The sequence below is a fragment of the Armigeres subalbatus genome, chromosome 2, assembly GCF_024139115.2.
Source record: "Armigeres subalbatus isolate Guangzhou_Male chromosome 2, GZ_Asu_2, whole genome shotgun sequence".
NCBI lineage: Eukaryota > Metazoa > Arthropoda > Insecta > Diptera > Culicidae > Armigeres > Armigeres subalbatus.
The window spans coordinates 128110605-128131124 of record NC_085140.1 but is presented as its reverse complement, the minus strand read 5'-3'; the positions used below and the strand labels follow the sequence as shown (position 1 = coordinate 128131124).

At 38.6% G+C, this 20520-nt stretch overlaps 1 protein-coding gene across 1 annotated transcript in view; it reads right to left on the bottom strand.

Annotated features, from left to right (window-relative positions):
• Nucleotides 1–20520, bottom strand: part of LOC134210839 (cyclic nucleotide-gated cation channel beta-1) — a 264073-nt gene that overhangs the window by 139334 nt on the left and 104219 nt on the right. Inside the window, exon 5 of the mRNA XM_062687179.1 lies at nt 12353–13170. Within this exon, the coding sequence (XP_062543163.1) occupies nt 12353–13170 (818 nt within the window). The remainder of the gene's footprint in view (nt 1–12352; nt 13171–20520) is intronic.

Below are 20520 nucleotides of genomic sequence, written 5' to 3'. Positions count from 1 at the left end.
AGGCACATGCAGACGTGATTGAAGCCACATTGATGCCGTCGTCAGTTCCACTCACGGCAATCAGAAGCCACGATTGAGACAGGTGAAAAAAAACACAAGGAACCCCAAATCGAAATGCAATTGCCCAATCAATCGCAAATTGTAATGCCAATTTCCAACACCGAATTCGTACGACAAAAACCGCACAAAGTACGTAGGACTGCGCGACTAGAAAAAAAAATCCACATTCATAATCAACTTTGGCTCGGAAAAAATAACCATTTACTCAGTACTCAGAAGCAAGCAATGACACAGCTACGAAATGATTTTGGAGCGGGTAGGGATAAAAAGTGACAATCTGGAATCAGTTTGTTTTTGCATTTCTGATACAGCAATGTTCACCTCAAAATGGTACGTTTTATATAACATTTGAAAGTGGTAATGACCATTTGAATCAGTTTGATGAAATGGGATAATGTCCGTGTTGAACTAAGCGCAACAAATTTAGATGGAACTGCTGACATCTGAGGAAGTTACTAAGCGCTGAATTAAAACATATTTTTTAATGTTCCTGCTAAAAAGATCGATGGGAAGTTCTCGTTAAAACCAATACATTAGCAAAATGGCGAAGGATTAACTCTATTTAATTTACTTATTATAGACGACGGATTTTTGGCTTTTTTCGTCTTTCGAACAAGCTAAAATGAGTTTTGCGTCTGCTATCCGACGTTTCGTTGTATGTAGGTGAAACTCAGGAATTTAGGTGAAACCCGATTTAAGTCTGTCGAAAAGACTTAAATAGTCGTCGACAATAATTGAATATATCTGGTTAAAAGTTAGAAAAAATATCAATATTCTAATAACAATGAGAAATGAAAAATCTTTAATTCAAATACTAATAATAATCTAACTCAATCCACGAAAATCAGATCCAAACTCAGATAGGTACCGCAACATCGACAGGAATACTTCGCAGCCAGTAACGGGAGCCGAACACCGACGACGCGTCTACGCGAAAGCGGTGAATAATTAGACAAGAATGCAATTTTATGCAACTTGCATTCGAGGGCCGTCGTCCAATAAAACCCGATAAAAGTCGCCGAGACTGGGCAAGAACTGGGTTGGGAAAAGTTCGGTTCCAATTTCAACAGTCATTCCAGTTAATTAAGTTTTCCCCTGGGTGTCCGTTCTCTCCTGAATTATATCACACTATGATTGCGCACTGCAGCAGTTAGTGTGCACTTTTTCGGTTGATGAACTTGCCGGGCAGAGTAGAAGCCATCTGTTCTGCTGCTGCTATTGCTGGCTGGCTGGCTGGTGGGATGATGGTGACATAAAGTGGTGCACCATACTTCTCTGGCCCGGAATAAAAGTATTAACTTTGTAATTAATTCTTTTCGGATCGACTGACATGGCATTTCTGGTACGGTTTATTCATTCGCGAGCGCGGGTTCTGCGACTGGTTAGTTTCGATATTGGACACTTGTTGCGATTCGCGGTAATTGAATTTTCGCTCCTAATTACGTTAATTTATTTACTTCCATTAGGGTGGTTGATAATTGGGGTAATTAAATGGTGATATATTTTGCGCAAACTGTTTTGTTGGAGTGCCAATTTACTAATGAGTGTTAAGAAATAGAAGTGTTGTGTAGTAGTCATTCGACTGTGGATCTTAGTTTGGGGACAATAATACCGTAATCCGGAGAAATAATTTTTCAGTGATGTATAATAAATTGCACTGAGAAAAATAACCTAAACTCTACTTTCTAGAAGTGGTGTTAACGAAAAGTAGATATCAATCTTTAACAGAAACTGAAAAACTCGTACGCTGTAATTAAGGACGTACGTCACAAGTTGTTTTCACCTTCAGTGACAGTTGTTCCATAGGTGTTATTATTGAACGTTGAGTTTAAGTATTCTTCACTTTAAGAACAGGCTCGGCTGCTGCATTAAGAATTGAATCCAAAATTGATGAATTTCAGCTCAGTTTTCTTATCCATGTGTGTCTTGCTTACTTTCCACATCTGTGGCAGCTGCGCATTTTGTTGGTACACGGTATATCACATCGCACTTATTTGGCCAGTCTAGCACGATAATAATGCTCATGTTCACCTCGGTTCCTTGGTCACAATGAAAAGCGGAGATATCTTTTACTCCGACGGGACCTTCGATGCCGCCAGGACGCTAATTTTATTGCACCTTCGCACAGTATTGTTTACACAGTATTGGTGATTTTAAAGCGCTAATTGACGGCCGAGAAAAATGTTGCTATGAGTCGAATGCTAGTGGCTCGTACGCGTTACAACAGAGAGCGGTACATTGTAGCAAGGGCAGAAGAAAAACAAAATCACCGCAGAAAAAAGGCAACATGAAGAGAGTGTGATACCTGAAGCGCATGAAAACATGGATAGAAAAGATATGCGGAAGTTTTACGCCACTGTCAATGGCGCGCGACATAAGACTGCCCCAGTGCCCGCCATGTGCAATGACCGAGAGGGGAATTTGCTGACAAACAAGACAATGGTGGCAGCCAGGTGGAAGCAGCACTTCGAAGATTTGTTGAACGGTGAAAATGAAGGTGTATTAAGGTGTTGGATAGACATGGTCGGCGACGGTCAAGCTGTGTTACCACCAACGCTGGACGAGGTTAAGAAGGCTCTAAACGAGCTGAAAAACAGTAAAGCTGCTAGGAAGGCCGGGATCCCGGTGGAGCTTTTTAAACACGGAAGTGACCAGATGCATCAGTCAATCCACCACATTATCCAGAAAATATGGAGGGGAAGCAGAACTGCCTGCCGGTTGGTTGGATGGCCTCATATGCCCAATCTGTAAGAAAGGGCACATACTAGAGTGTGTCAATTACAGAGGGATCACCTTTCTGAACTCGGCGTACAAAATCCTGTCGCGAATCCTGTTTAACAGACTGATACCGCTTGAGGAGTCCTTCGTCGGTGAATACCAGGCAGGTTTTCGTGAGGGCCGATTGACGACGGATCAGATGTTTAGCCTGCGAATAATCCTTGATAAATTCCGGGAGTACAACTTGCAGACTCACCAACTGTTCATTAATTTCAAAGCAGCGTACGATTCAGTGAAGAGAAATAAGCTGTAGCAGATGATGTCTGAACATGGTTTTCCGGCGAAACTGATTAGACTGATACGTGCAACGCTGGATGGTTTGAAATCAAGTATACGGATTGAAGCAGGGTGATGCACTCGATTGCACTCGAAAGCGCTATTAGGAGATCTGGCGTGCAGATGAACGGCACTATCATCACACGGTCGCATATGCTCCTGGGCTTTGCGCCGACATTGACCTTATTGGAATCGATCACATAGCTAGCAGTAGTGGAGGCTTTTGTTCCACTGAAGAGGAAGACAGCGAGGATAGGCTTAACCATTAACTCTGCCAAGGCAAAGTACATGGTGGCAGGTGAGGATAGAGGAAGACCTAGTGGTGTGGTGGTGTGCTTGATGGGGATGTGTTTAAAGTTGTTGAAGAATTTGTTTAGCCTGGAACGCTTGTGACATGTGACAATGACGTTTCCCGTAAAGTGAAAAGACGCAACCAGCTCAGGTCCCGCAACATGCAGACGGAAACGAAATTTTCTCTATACAAAACTCTGATTCTACCAGTGGCATGAAGCATGGACATTAAAAGAGGCTGACCGGAGAGCTTTCGGAGTTTACGAGCGAAAAATGCTGCGTACAGTACACGGAGGGAAACTAGAAAATGGTGTGTAGCGCAAACGCATGAATCATGAGCTGTATCAAGTGTACAAAGAAGAAAATATTGTGAATCGTATAAAATACGGCAGACTTCAGTGGGCTGGTCACTTAGTGCGAATGTCGGACGAAAGAATAGCGAAAACAATATTCAACAAAGAACCAGCCACGAACATGCTGGCTGCTCGCGGTGGAATCGGACCTTGAGACCCTAAACGTTCGGGGAAATTGGAGAAACATCGCCTAAGACCGACGATTATGAAGCTCTACAATACGCCAGGCATAGGTGTTTCGACGCTGTAGCCAAACCAGGTATCCAGGTAGGTGGTAATTCGGTGAGCCAAAACATAGAGCTTACATGAATTTGTTGACCATGTTTGCGATTTATGAAGGGGACTGGCTGTTTCAAAGTTTTAACAGTGATAGCATAGCATGAACATCCGCACGCATCGTAGATGGAGTTGTAGTGATAAACATATTCATTATTTTCAGAGATTTCGCCATAAGCTCGCCATAAAATAATGTAGACCCCTGGCCACGGTTTCACGAATGCTTTTATATAGAAATAGTCTACTTACAAAAGCGCTCGGAACCGAAGAAAGGCGAGAAATTATATTTGTATAAAATGTAAACCCTAGCAGCACAATTCACGTTGATTTGGTTGAAATAACTCATATATGACCAATTTTGGTCGTATATGAGTATAATAGACTGATTTACAACATGTGTGTTGCTCGGGAAATAAACATATAGGGGAAATGTTCCGATCTCCACTGTACATATATCCATCTCATCGCTAAACAAAGAAATACGGCACCGAATTCGTCGCTTCTTTTTTGCTAACATGCGTACTCACTGCTAAAAAAAATCACCAAAATAATAAACAAAAGTAATTCCTTTCCATTGCTTTGTTTCTGATGGGATGGAAATAGGAGCTATAAGATGAAGTGGCGAACCGTTTCCCTATAAAATAAATCGAAAATTGCTCACAAATGGCATATTTGAGACATGTTGATGAGCAAGTTGACAAAACTCTGTAAACATTCGCGAAAGCCTCCAGCCGAATCAAAATTTAAAGAATCGAAAAATATCTTCATATTGAGTAAATTGCACCTTATTATTATTTGTTAAATTATTTGCTCAATCACGATCCCTCATCATACAAAAAACACACGCATGCTTCGATATTTTATAATAATTGTTTCGTAAATGTTTTGATCATTTTGTAAATATTTGCTTGTCATATTACGTGGACTTGCGTTTCTGCGAACAATTCGTTATCGAAAATTGATTTGGATAAGCAAGTTCCAAAGGGGATAATAGCCTATACACCGCGTATAGGTAAGTGTTCAGAAACAGCTATGCTTCTAGTTTCTAACTTCTTCTATCTATTAATATATGCGCACTGAGAGGAAACCGAGATGGAGATTAAACGGAAGCGACGTCAATCGCTTGGCTCCGTGGATCAGGAAACGGACAAAATTCTTCGGTTCGCTGATCCCAACGAATACGGTAATGTAGATGTTGTCGAGGCCTGGAACGCAGAAGAATTAAACTCAATCTCTGACCGTGATGACGGTGATTCGACTGAGAATAACTTTGAAAATTGCGGCTATTCCCAATCAAAACTTTCTGGTGGCTTGTACGTTTGTAGGCTCCTCGTTGCGGTCCGAGAGTTCAAGGGTCAAAGCTCAGGAAAAGGTGCAGGTTAATGGGGAGTTTCTGGGAATACTCCAAAGGAGTTTGTGAAGAACTCACGGTGTGTTTGTCCGAAGAGGCTTATTTTCAAAAAATCAGTATCTCTAAAACATCCACTACACGAAAGTATAGGTTTTCCTCTTTCACGTAGGTGCATTTTTAAAATGTTCTATCGGGGGTCATTTTTCCATACATTTTGGGGGGGTTAAATCGGCTATCATTTGAGATTTCTATGGATTTTGCACCAAAAATAGTGAAAAAAATAAAAATTGTTCTAGATCCCCCGATAGAACATTTTAGTTTACCCACTATATGAAAGAGGAGAGCCTATACTTTCGCGTGGTGGGTGTTTCAGAGATACTGATTTTTTTAAATAATATTTCCCATAGAGACACCGTGAACTGTTGGCTATTGTCCCAACAGTTTCTCAAACGTGGAATTGTTTTTAATTGCGATGAATTTGGAGTGGCCCAGCCATCGTGGGGTACCACATTGCAACCGGATGAAGGAGATTTCAGTCGCTTCACATTATTCAACGATAAATCATGCCATAGGACCTACACTCTGGATAATGTTCCGACAACAATATTATAGAGCTGGAGGAACAAGGTGATACATCTCCTGTTGCACGTGTACTCATTGTCCGTGAATAGCAAGGCGGTTCACAAAGCATTAAATGACACTTCTTTAGAACCCGAGGAACGGGACAGAGTTGGTGCTGCATCTAACAGAACGGTTGGTCTGTTAGCTGAAAAGCTTCGGGAAAACATGGAGCTCATTGGCATGCGGTAGATATTGCTTGGATGATGTGGGCTAACTCAATTTCTTCTTCGAATCCGTGTTGACATAAAAGCTTAGTCAAAATCAAACTTTTACAGCGAAAGAGCTAACACAATTGAGACAAGTTCTGCAAAACTTCTCAGTGGCTCATAACGTTAATGCAGGTTAATGTTCATAAGACACACATTCAACAGTCTTGAAAACTTTCGTGATCATTTTCTAATTTGAAATATTTAGCTTTGTAAAATTTATATATAGGTTTGAACATAAAAAGATCCTCCATCCATCGTCTAAAGTGCACAGAAGGCTTTTTTCAAGTTTATCAATTTACGAATCAATAGTTACTCAAAAATTGAAAAAAAAAAATTAAAAAAAAAAAAAATTCTGAAAAAAAATTTGCCACTTTGGATATATTCCGAATCAATGGATCCGTACCATGGGACATCGAAATCCGTACACTTAAGTACTTCAGTATATGGAAAAGCCTCTAGAAAATATGAATCGAATGCAAAAAAAACTTTTGCCGTTTATACAGGCGCACCAGGGTCTCTACTTTTGAAGCATTCCGCATTTACGCGCCGAAAACTACGAAAAACAAGAAAAAATTATAAATTAAATCAACACCAACACCGTGGACGGATTTCGAATCATAGAATCAAAATCCGTACAGTTATTTTTTGTCGAAATATTCGAATTGAATCAGATCGATTAACTAAACTACTAAACTGCAAATAGTTCCTTACGCACCTTGAGAAACATTCTCTTCGATTTTCATTGCGCTGATCTTACTTTATTCATTACGATTTGAAATTTGAACACAGACAAACAAATTTAAAAGAAACGGTAAATTAGAAAACGCAAACGAAAGCTTTATTATAATATCAGAAGTAATGACCCATGACACAAAAGCTGTTCACTTATTCATTTCAAAATTAATTGACTTTTTGAAACAGTCGATCGATTTTACAAAATTTACTTTTATGTCTGATGGAGCTGCAGCACATTATAAAAATAAAAAGAACTTTGCAAGTCTGTGTAATTTCAATTCTGAACATGGCTTAGAAGCAGAATGGCACTTTTTTGCAACATCGCACGGAAAAGGCCCTTGCGATGCTATTGGTGGCACTCTCAAACGAATGGCAAAACGAGCAAGTCTTGCCAAAGATTATGGAAATACTCTTCGGGAGTTGTACGAATGGGCAGTCACACAAACAGACAAAAATATCACTAAATTACATTTGTGTTATATACCGAATGAGCAATACTCAACAATGGCTGAAGAGTTTGATGTACTTTTCAAAAAAGCAAAGGCTATGACGCACATAAAAGTTTCATTCGTTTATACCAATCGCTCATAATAAAATCCTGGTTAAAAAATATTCCTCAGATGAAGACCCAAAAGTTTTCAAATTGTTCGAGTAAATTAACAAATTAATGAGCATTCAAGTAGGAATAAGAATTAAATGCAGTAACAAATAAAATTGAAGAAAAAATAAAAAAGAAAAGCGAAAAAGCTATGTATATATCCATTTGGATACACTATGCCCAGGGTGTCGAAAAAGTTTCCAACCCGAAAACATCCTAGACCGGACCGAGAATTGAACTCGCCATCTCTGGATTGGCAATTCTACGCCTTTGCTCGCAAGGCTACTGGAGACCCCAGTACTATATAAGATGTTGGAAAAAACTTCTAGAAGTATTGTTTTGAGAAGTGTTCGGCATTATTGGTAGTGTTCATCGCTTAACTTTTCAAAAAAAACCTAAGTAACATTTTTATTTTTTTCAAGAATTAATTTGAATAGCGCAATCAACAGAAAAACATTAAAGCTTTCAATTGCAGTACTCAAATTAATTCATGAAAAAAATGTTACTTAGGTCCTTTTGAAAAGTTAAGCGAGAAATCCCAATCCAATCGAATAAGACAAGTTTTCAATAACATATCTTTGCTTCTCTGTATTCCATCTGAAACCTTGCCTGCTTTTCAACTCAACTGCAACTCCATTGCATGAATATGTATCTTGTGTGGCAAGTACAATGGATACACTATGTCCAGGTAGTCTAAAATGTTTCCCACACGAAAACATCCCGGACCGGACCGTGAATCGAACTCGCCATCTTCGGATTGACAATCCTACGCCTTTGCTCGCAATGCAAACTGGAGAAACCCTTTGCCTCTCTACAGTTTCAATTGATTCGACGAATGAAACAATTTCCCAGAGTTCCGAGTCCACTGGTATGTCGCCCCATTTTGCAGCACAAATATGGTACCTCTTTCATGAACGTAGTCTGCGTCAAAATTAAAGAGATTCGAAAAACTGAAGAGCTTTCATTTTTGTCAGTTCACTCCTAGACACAATCCAAATCGTCTCTGGATACTAACTCCAAAAGGAACTGCTCGAAAAGCTCTAAGATCAGATCGCTTAATGAACTACAGAGGAAACTACTGAAAGTCCTTATGCAAGAACTCGAGAAAGAGCTCATTAAAATCTCCAGGAGGAACTCGTATATGAGCTGATCATGAGCATGATTGACCGCCCACGGTTGCTACTTCATTATTGCTAGGCCAGTTGTAATTCCACAAAGAACCAATAGTTGACACTTGGGACTAACATCATCCCCAATGTGTGAAAACTGATAACCAAAAATTAAGCAATACCGGCACCGGCCATTTCCGAATGCAAGTGTATTTGCCACCGTGAATGGAAGATGTTGACATGATACTAGCGTTGATGGAAGCCGACGAGTCACTTCCACGAGAAATCACTAGGTCGGTTTGGTAAACGAAATGCCGAGTATAACGTGTAGTTAGTTATACGATGTACGCTATACTAGTTCATATATTGTGAAATAAATATGTTAGCTAACATAGTGTGATCAGGCATTGAAAAAAATCAGATCATGTGTAAAAATCGGCTAAATTCATGCCAACTTGATGCTCTACTCTGGTCCAATCGCTGATGCTTTCTAGATCGTTGAAATTTGGCGTTCGTTGATTCAATGTTTAAAGATCTTCATCGTTCACCAACAAGAGACAACTGAGTGAGGCAAATCACTTGGTAACCTAACAATGAGTGTTGTTACCACACGCTGTTAGAAAAATCTTTTCAGGCATTAGGAAAATTAAGTCCGATATAAGAATGGAACTCTGATACACTACATTGGAGGCTTTGATACTGTCTCTCGTCCATCCCAGCTACTTGAAAGCAGAGTGAATAAAGCAGAACTCCTGATGTGTTTTGGTTTTATTCTAGTAGATCAAGCGTAACACAAATGCTCCAATCGTAGCTTCCCTGGATACCATACCAAGTTTGGCTTGGCGAACTCTGTTGCTCGTTGTTTACGCAGCAACGATCGCTCATAATCATTGTTTGGTATCCATCTGAGCAAGGCTGTTCACTCACTGGCATAGGATGCTATGATTCAATTAGATCAATGCTCGTCCATTTCACGCACGCTTTCAATGCCTGAGTGTGATTGTTATCCGTTCATCTGATGTGCGAAAATAGCTAAGTTCATTCAAATAATTCCTTTAGCGGGTAGTGTGCCTGCTATGTCTGTCTATGTGTGTCTATCAAACATGACTGCTGAAAAACAATGTCAAAGTGATATTTCACGCAAGTTTTAAAATAAAAATATTTCCCTACAAAACAATGTGTTATCGCTAAATGATTGATTTATCTGCGTGATGAGCCACCATTTTATCCTATGCCAATATTACCTCCGGTAACCCTACAAGTGCGAAAAAACAAAATCGGATAGACAACCCCCCCAGAGAAGTGATGATTTTCGCTTCGATTTCGCTCATTTTGTGTTGGTGACCGCCAAGCTGTGTAGAAATGCATCATCAGTGCTACCCGCCTTTGGAGCTTTCTAAAAGAAATTTATCATGGGGTATAGCACTCCGAATTAGTTCTTTATCATGACAGCTTGCGAAAAAAGTTTCTCACGATATGCGTATAGACTTAGAGATAGAATTAGAGGCGAAAGAATTAATTTGGCAGCTTCTTTAGAACACGGCGGGCATTAGGAATTTTTATATTGAAGTCACTCTAAAAAATAACCATTATATAAAAGTTCTTAATTCATGCCGTTATCTAACGGAACTATCGAATCTATATTTCGGCATCTAGTTCTATCATAAAAATATACGTCTGAGTTTTGAAGATAAATATTAGAATGTCCATACCATTGTAAAATGCGTTTAACTTCGTGCAGAAGAAATACATTCATCTCAATATTTGAATTTGAAACCATATTGAACGTCATGCCAAAATGCTTTATATAAACTTCTTTATTCTTTCCTATAGTAATCAAGCCTGCAAATATTTCTGAACATCGCCCCTGCTGCGCAAAAAGAATCTGTGCAAAAAAAAGATGTTACCCCATTTCATGGTTTCAAAAGTGCTTCCAAATGATCTTTTATTTCTCCGCTAAAAGTCTCAAGCTGCCCATGTGTCGCATTCCTTTTTCGCTTCATTTACCATTTGGCCAATGGACCATTTAGTTGCGCAAGAAAAATCGATGCATTCCCGACAATAGCAAAATGTCGATGATAGTTATGGGGCACGTACCCGTTTACAACTCGGTGCGGTTTCTTTTCGCTGATTCCAGAGCCGCGTCAGCATCAGTGTGGCACTTCGATGCTACGCAACGACCAAGCATCCGCCGCCGATCCGATGCGGATATGGGACCCATAAAATCGAATGAAAGCCATTAACATCAAGGATGCGAAAGCGTGACTTTGGAAAAGCTGGGATTCGCCAACACCATTCCTGGTGACTCAAATAGGCTGAAAGTTGACATTTTTTCTCTAAAATGTTTTTGTTTTTAAATCTGGTAAACGTGATATTCCATTCAAATCAATACGATTTGTCTGAACTTAAAAACAAAAAGTCAATAATATGCATAGTCAAAACAACTTGCTTAAAAAGGTATATTATTCAAAAAAATATTTCCCTTTTTATCCAATTTACATCACCGTGCATGTAAATAGTGTACATCGATAGCCATTTCTCCTCAACTCTACGACCCATAATGAAAAGTTAAGCAATTCACATTTCGACAGACCCTTATCTCTTCATTTTTATTTGAGCATTCTAGGTTAAAGGGTTAAAGCGAAGCCCGGAGCGTACGATGAGATGAATATTTAATTCAGAAACGGTTCAAAAGGTAGGCATCAATCGAACGGCTCGCTTTTGCACCTTTTGGCTTGTCGCCGTTTTCCTTCTTTTTTTTTGTAGGCACTTGGTGGGTCAGGCATAAAACAATGAAATAAAAAATTGATACCAGCAGAAGCCATTGTAGCTATTTGTGCTTTTTGCACGTCATCCGATTCTGGCCACTGGCCTGTGTAGGCATTTCCCGGGAGACAATCCCCAGACGAGTTTTTCTACGACACTGACTGGTCTGGAGCAGGAAAAAAGTAACGGAATAAATTTCACTGCTGAACGAAAACAGATGGAGTCACTCAACCCAATAATGATTACTCATGCGGAAAAAAGATCTTTCGGATTAGCACAATGCTCCAAGCAATTTTCTGAAGTTATTTTTAACACTTGGTTTGCAATGCATTTCAGGGGAGGCAATGGATTCTGAGTTATGCCGTCCCTCGTCGTCTTGTAATACAGTTTGGATATGGGTTTCCTATTCAATATATACATTTTAATCAAATATTAAATAATTTGAAAGTAAATATCATTCCAAGAATTTCAGATGTCGAATACAAATTTAGTGATAATATTTAGGTTGCAAAATCATATCCGACTTCTAATATATATTTAATATTCTTCTTATCAATTTTCGGGGGATGTTTTGGATTTGTATTATTATTTTCTATAAAGGCTCAGCAGGTTCACCTCTCGAGTCGAGCTGTTTCATGTATTATTAAATCATTACCATGATATGGTTTAATTGAGTGACTTCCCGACTTTCAATATATCTATCTAACAGTGCTATTTATTTGTATTTTTCTTCTAGTTTGTCATTGTGTAAGTATTGGCTTCTTACGGTTTCAAGATCGACAATTGGAGCTGACCACTGATTATCAACATAAAAAGTTCTTATTCGCTCAGAAAATTGTCATCTAGCAAGGCCCATCATACACCACCTCACCACACGGAAGTAATTAACTGATGACGCGTTGTAAGAAAATAACATACGAAAGACTTACCTTGAAACTCCTTGCGGGCAGCACTGACCGAGGTGACAATATTTGCCACGTGGCCGAGCACCGTCGCAAACAGCATCAGGCCGAACAGCAGCTGCGCTATCACAAACACGTACTCCGCCTTGGAGCGCGGCCGCGGCAGGTCACCGATCGTGGTCAGTGCCAGTGTGCACCAGTAGTAGCTCTGCAGATACTGCTTCACCACGTCTGCCGTTTCCGAATCGTGGAACACCCAGTTCTTCGAGCCGAAACCGTTATTCTTATAGATTATGTGATATAAACAACCGTTCCAGTGGAATATAACTAACAGATAGTGTATCAGTGAGGTCGAACGGAACAGGTTCGGGTAGTTCGTGTGTCGCTCGGTGCGATCCATGAAGGCCCAGAATCGATAAATCTTGACTAGCCTAAACGATCTCAGTATCGAGTTGAATCCTATCGATAAGTATAAAAAATCTAACGGCAATAAACAAAGGCAGTCTATGTAGAACGTTGTCGAGTTCATGTAGTGCTGCCGGAGCTTGGTCGAGTCGGTTTGCAGCACGCCGTCCTCGAGGTAACCCGTACGAAAGTGGAACAGAATATCTACGAGGTATAAAAAATCCGAGAAGTAGTCCAGACAAAACCACAGCACGATAGATTCGCCGTTGATTTCCTGGAAGGCGAACCGGTAGATGATGACCCAAAAGTTGTACAGGAACGCCATCGACACCACCATGGACCAGTAGTAGCAGAGTCGACCGGCCGGGTCGAACACGAACGACCAGCGCCGGCCGTTGGACTTGCGGGACGAGGTCGAACAGCCGGAACGGCGACCGAACCTGTAAGAAAAATTTAAGAACAATCCATGAGATGGATACGAAACTATTTTCTAGCATTTAATGATTATTCAGTAAATAAAATTCGGAACTAAGGAAAACAATGGTATTTAGTCGCACAAAAACAAGTAAAAGTTTCAATAATACGTGGCAGTATGAAATGATTTAAATAAATCATTCTAATATGATCATTATTCATTCACTTTGAAACAACTAGGGCTAACTTCCCATAGATCACAAAGTAAATTACTCCTTACGAAATTCACGTAAAACCAATCATCGGCTTCCAACAGGTAAAGCAACGGAGCCCTCTACAACGGTACCTACTGCCGATTTGTTAGTCTCATTTTATAGGAGCACAACCTGAGCCTTTATTAATAAGAGAACCAAAAGTTAATAAGTTGCCAGATTATGCCTAAGCTTCCCTTAGCCCAAAAGCTATTTATATCATGGCGGTTTTGAATCCCCTCCACTTATCAATACCGGCTCGTTGCGGATCCGGTGGCCCATGCTGTCCGCCGTGCATTAACCTTATTTATATCTATTCTGGTAACGAGATTTTATCGAGCGTGTTGTGCCGCGATGGTCCAGCAAGGTGTTGTTGGGCGACCAAGCAGCAGGTGGGTGGTAAACCCTTATTTATAGCAGATTGGAATTTAACAATAAATCCGACATCACACCGCTTGTTTTTTGCCTTTTTATCCGATAGCTACTTTTTTTAGCATTCCTAATGCGAAGCATTAGAAGATAACTGTTTCAGATTACCATGTAACCACGAAGCAATGGTCAGGTCTATTTGATTCAGATTTGTAAAGTTAGCCCAGATTGGAGCATTAATTCGATACCAACTGAATTAAGAGGCTGTACATCTATGGGTAACATGGTGCTGAATTAAAACGTGTGACTGAGAACTTTGATGATAAGTAGAAAAATTATTCTTATTTTATAGTGGTTTAAAATTTTACAATCGACGCAGTTTGATGAATTGAGGTGATGTCTGCGTCTGTGTTTGTGCGCAAAAAAAGTTCCACTCATTTTAAAGGTTCTCATTCTTATTCGATTTGCTCGTAGCAGGTCGCATTCGACGCAAAATCCTGTCGAATTATTTCCTATTGATTATTGGCCATATCGGACTATGGGGTCAGATGCTATGACTGAAATACAATTTTAATAATGGGTAGGTGGATGGATTAATCAGGGTTTTTTATTTCCATAAGAGTGGTCCTAAATATGGTCTATAGATGATTTAATCTTTTTTCCTTCGTGAATTTCTCCGCGAACTTCTTCCAAAAATCTTTTGAAATTTCAATCACAACTTTAGAAATTCTCCTAAGAAGAATTTCTCCATCATTTTCTTAGAAAACTTATCCAGAAAATCATTAGATTAAAAAAAAAATGTTTGGAAATACACATTTTCTACAATTTCTTCAACAACACTTCTAGAAATTTCACAATTTTCTAGTCCGGAGACGAGCCAGCCTTGGACTGAAAGTCTCCTAAATAAAGATTATAAAAACAAAAACAATTTTCTAACACATTTAATTTTTTTTACAGAAAATTACTCGGTGGATTATGGTAAAAACGTCTTTGGGAAAATTTCTGGGGTATCCAGCTCAAAATACAACCATTGGGAATTTAAAATAATTCCTGATTTACTGATTACGAGATGAATCGGCCTAGGGCCGAAAAGTGATAAGTGATAAGTGATAAGTGATAAGTGATAAGTGATAAGTGATAAGTGATAAGTGATAAGTGATAAGTGATAAGTGATAAGTGATAAGTGATAAGTGATAAGTGATAAGTGATAAGTGATAAGTGATAAGTGATAAGTGATAAGTGATAAGTGATAAGTGATAAGTGATAAATGATTAGTGATTAGTGATTAATGATTAGTGATAAGTGATAAGTGATAAGTGATAGGTGATAGGTGATATATGATAAGTGATAATTGATAATTGATAAGCGATGAGTGATGAGTAATGAGTAATGAGTGATAAGTGCTAAGTGATAAGTAATAAGTATGTAAGTGATAAGTGATAAGTGATAAGTGATAAGTGATAAGTGATAAGTGATAAGTGATAAATGGTTAGTGATTAGTGATAAGTGATAAGTGATAAATGGTTAGTGATTAGTGATTAGTGATTAATAATTGGTGATAAGTGATAAGTGATAAGTGATAGGTGATAGGTGATATATGATAAGTGATAATTGATAATTGATAAGCGATGAGTGATGAGTGATGAGTAATGAGTGATAAGTAAGTGTTGAGTGATAAGTGCTAAGTGATAAGTAATAAGTATGTAAGTGATAAGTGATAAGAAAGAAGTTTTGTTTTGTTCAAGTTGAACCACTGCGTCCATTTCATTGAACTTTTGTAGTATACCCGTGTAATTTGTTTAGTGCATGTCATTCTGCTCCATTTTTATTGAAAAGAAATGAAGTAGTCGTTTTTTATTAAGATATTTCTCAAACTCTTATACCAACCCTTAGAGGTGCGCCCCTCAATCGACATCAACAATAAATGAGATAATAGTGATTTTGACCATGCATCTGTACTGACGTTCAAACATATTTTCGCTTCTTCTTATGAGTTACGAATTCGTTTTGTAAGAAGATCTGATTTCATTGCGTTTTGCATTTCGGAATCTCACCTTTACTCTAATCAGTCAGAGGGTTTAGCAGATCCACCAACACCCAACACTGCTCAGCTTTTCGAATGAAATGAACCACTGAATGGGGACAACGGCATAACAGGTGCTCCGAATCTTCTTTTCCTATGTCACAGAAGCGATACAGATTATTTTGATATAAGCGTTTCCATATAAGCTTCAAATGATATAGACTCGGACAATGACCTGTAATGAGACCCGTATAAGTGCTTAAGTCTCTTTTAGATAATTCTAAAATATTGCCGGTCACGGAAACATTTGGAGTGATAAAACGTTTAGATTGCCTGGCATTTGTTGCGTTCCTAAAATTGGTTTCCATTTTGGAATAACCCTACTACTAGCGAATAATTATATTGATTTTGACGATTTGGAAAATTTGACATTTTTACACATTTCAATTTTGTGGTTCGGTTGTGGGCACCCTTGAAGATTCGGCTAACAATAAGATAGAAAGAATAAAAACTATCTGAATTAAAAAAAAGGAAAAATTTATTTATTCTTATATCCGAGAGTCACTGAAAAACTCAGATCAATCCACCTAATGGTGCCTTTCTCGTGCATTAGGGAGGATATTTGAAGAAAAAAAATCAGATTAATCACCCTAACAGTAATAGTGCCGTACTGGTCAAAATCGGTCAAAACTTAGTTCCAAAAAGAGTATATACAATAACTAAATATGTCCAAAAAACAAAAAATATAAACTAAACTCATTAATCCAATCAATTATGTCTAAATAATGTTAAAAATTGCATAAAAATGTCATTAAAAATAAATCACAACGGTATTGATTGATTTGGATATAAAAAGAGGGTGCAAATAACTGAACGAATAAAGGTGCCCACAACCGAATTTCACAGCTTTTTCGGAATGTGATGAGAAAAAAATCTCGCTGGAATTTTAAAAATCGTCGTTGAACCACAAAATAGATTAAATTTACTGTATAAATACGCATTGGAACTCACTTTTTCAAATAAATCACTTAAATCTATGACACTTTGAAAATGGTCAAAAAAAAACTTTCGTTTTGTTTCCTTTAAAACAAAAATTCTTAGTTCAAAGTAGAGATGTCTATTTGGTTTGATATTGAGCACAAAAGATCATGTTACTAATGCAAATGAATGTAATAATAAGATAAGTAATTCAATAAGATCAACAATGATCAGTTGAAATATCACCAAGTATACTAATTTACACATTAGCATTAAGCAATTCGCACAAATTCGTAGGTGGTACAAGACTGGCCTATTGTATGAGAGTATCATCACTTTCATCCGTTACCACAGATATTGATTTGGGACTAATCACTATCTCTTAGATGGAAGCATTGCACTCTCCAATAGTCGAGATCTGTCCTGGCCACGTCCTTGCGAATGCTGAGGAAAGGGAAGGATGGTTAGTTGGACACCTACTTAAGAAAGATGCAGAGAACTCTACGACCTCTCATAGGTGCCACGGGATGTCTTGGAATTGTTAGTGTGGAAGGTTATAACAGTAGGAATCGTTTTGGTAGAACGCGAAACACAGAAAGAAATACAAAGTAGGAAAGAGATGAGCCTGGATTTGAACCCACGACCTCCAGTTTATAAGGCAGAAGCGGTAGCCACTAGACCACCGAGCTCGCCTTTCAACAAATATACAAATTTTCACATAGGTATACAAATGACGGTTGTCAGAATGACAGCATTTGTAACCTGTCGAAAGGAACGTAAAGGCGCCATAACCGAACGGTGTCCACAACCGAAGCTCTTCCCATATGTGATAGGTGATAAGTGAGGAGTGAGAAGTAAGAACTGAGAAATAAGAAGAAGAGGGAAGAATAAAGAAGGAAAAATGAAGGAAGAAGAAGGAAGAAGATATATATAAGAGGAAAGAAGGAAAAAAGAAGAAAGAAGAAAGAAGGAAAAAGGAAGAAGGAAAAGGGAAGAAGGAAGAAGGAAAAACGAAGAAGGAGGAAGAAGGAAAAAAGAAGAAAAAATAAGGGAAAAGGAAGAAAAAAAAATGAAGATAGAAAAAGGAAGAATGAAGTAAGAACGAAGAAGGATGAAGGATGAAGGAAGAAGGAAAAAAGAAGAAAGAAAGAAGGTAGAAGAAAGAAGGAAGGAGGATCAAGAAAGAAATAAGAAGGAACAAGAAAAAGGGAAGAAGGAAGAAAAATAAAGAGGAAGAAAGAAGGAAAAATGAAGAAAAAGAAAGCAGAATGTAGACGACGAATAGATGAGGTGTGGGCACATTTTATCCGCGGCATTTCTGCAAAATCTGGCGTGCGGCGGTATGAGGGTCGCCCATTATTCCCGCCTGGTACTGCCCCACGAACTTCTTGGTTCTAGTCAACGGCAAAAAATTTCCCAAGTACACCAAACCAGTGGATGACAGATTTTAATACAGTTCTGAATAATAACCTTACAGACACTGTGTATAATTTAGCATACACAATTTCGGAAGATTTTAATACAATCATTATATTGGAATTAATGTAATCTGTATAAAAAGTTTGCATTTCTAATATTAAAACCTTACAGAATTGTATATGCCTAGATTTTCAACAATAATTGCAAGATTCGTTTTTTTTATGTAACTTGTAGGTGACGCTCAGCAATATGATTGTATGGTAGTTGCAACAATCCAGCTTGCCATTTTTGTGGATGGGACACACGAAACCTTCCAATGACGAAAGGACAAAAGGTCGAAAGACAAAAGGTCGAAGGGACAAATGGTCGAAAAGGACAAAATGTCAAAAGGGACAAAATGTCGATCGGGACAAAGGTAGAGAAAGACAAAATGTCGGAAAGAATAAAAAGTCAAAAGTGACAAAAAGTCGAAATAGACAAGAAACTGAAACGAAGAGAATCAATCTTGCACAGTACAAGTTTTTTTATTTCTTAAATCAACAATCTTATGAATCTCTAATAGAACTCATAATATTGTACCATAAAAATTACTCCTTCTTTGATAATTGCTCATTCTTCAACTTTGATTGATGAGATGAGTGTATTATTTCTGCTTGAAGTCAAATGCATTTCATAAATTCATTTGGAATACACCCTGCTTGTAATCAAGTTGTTCTTGATCGACCTTTTGACCCTATCGATCTTTTGTCCTTTTCGACCTTTTGTCTTTTTCAACATTTTGTCCCTTTCAACCTTTTGTAAATTTCGTCATTTTGTCTCCGTTGACCTTTAGTCTCCTTCGACGTTTTGTCCTATCAACTTTCTGTCCCTTTCGACGTTTAGTCTTTTCGACCTTTTGTATTTCGACCTTTTGTCAAAGATTCAATCTTGGCAACTATCCACCGTAGTTGGTCAACCCCAGAGGCTTTTTTTTCTCAGCCGGGCAATCTAGGGTCGTTCCGATCCTTCAAAATATCGCTATTTGATCCGATGCGATAATCGAATCAAAGTTTCGATATCTCCGATGTATTGGAATGAAAATATTTTTTTGTATATCTTTATTAAGGAGACTTTCAGCCCAAGGCTCATCTCGATGAAAATATTGATATATCGAAAAATCATATGTTATTTCAAAAATTAAAATATTTAGAACACATTTGCTGTAGTTAATCATTTACTTTCGTATTACCAAATTACCCCTTCACAATAATTATTAGAAACTAGCAGACCCGACGAACTTTGTTTCGCCTAAAATTGATTTATTCTTCGATTGATTCTCGAGTTATGCAGAAATGTATGCTTCATTTGTATTGGAGCCCTCCTTTCCAGAAGGGGGAGGGGGTTTGAATCAACACAAAAACATATTTTCTTTTCCAAAACCTCTACATGCCAAATTTGGTTCAAATTGGTTGATTAATTCTCAAGTTATGAAGAAATTGGTGTTTGATTTGTATGGGAGCCCCCCTTTCCGAAGGAGGGAGGGGTCTCGCACCATCTTAAGAACCTTTCCCGGCCCAAAAATGTTTGCATACAAATTTTCACGCCGATCGGTTCTGTAGTTTCCGAGTCTACAAGGCTCAGACAGACAGAAATTCATTTTTATGTATATAGATTACTAGTCGACCCGGCAGACGTTGTCCTGCATCGTAGGCGAAAATGCGCGTTCTGAACTACTCAAGCGAAATTCCTATACAAATCTTAATTTCAGTTTTCTCATCCTTACTCGTAATTTTTACATGAGGAAATATCATATAAACCCGTCGGAAACTGTAACGAACATATCTGCTGAAGGAATGAAGAAAATCCATCCAGCCGTTTTCGAGTTATGCGGATACGAACACAGACCATTTCATTTTTATATATAAGAGAAGATGAGACCCAGCGGTATGACAGATGTTGCACAACGGCACGTCAATGCTAAGTGTATGAGCCTCGCTTGGAATGAAGCTGTGTCCGCGCCCGTTGGTTGTCCGATGAAGAAAGATGTCAAGTCATGGCCGGTTGACTGATCAAATGTCATGATATCGTCCGTTATGCGAGATAATCATAATGTTGCATTTGTCTAATAAACACACACTGTGGGTAAACTATCGATTTTGCAACATATATCATAGGTGTCCGTCAAAGTAAACGCGATGTGCAATGCGACGCGACTCACGTAAAGGAGTAATGCTACGTACACACCAGTCAAGCAGTTCGACGAACATTGACTCCACCCCCAAGAAAACGCTTCGGTTGCTGCTTTGTTGGAACGTGTGTGAAGTTGTTCGAACAACCATTTGACAGTTGGCGGCTCG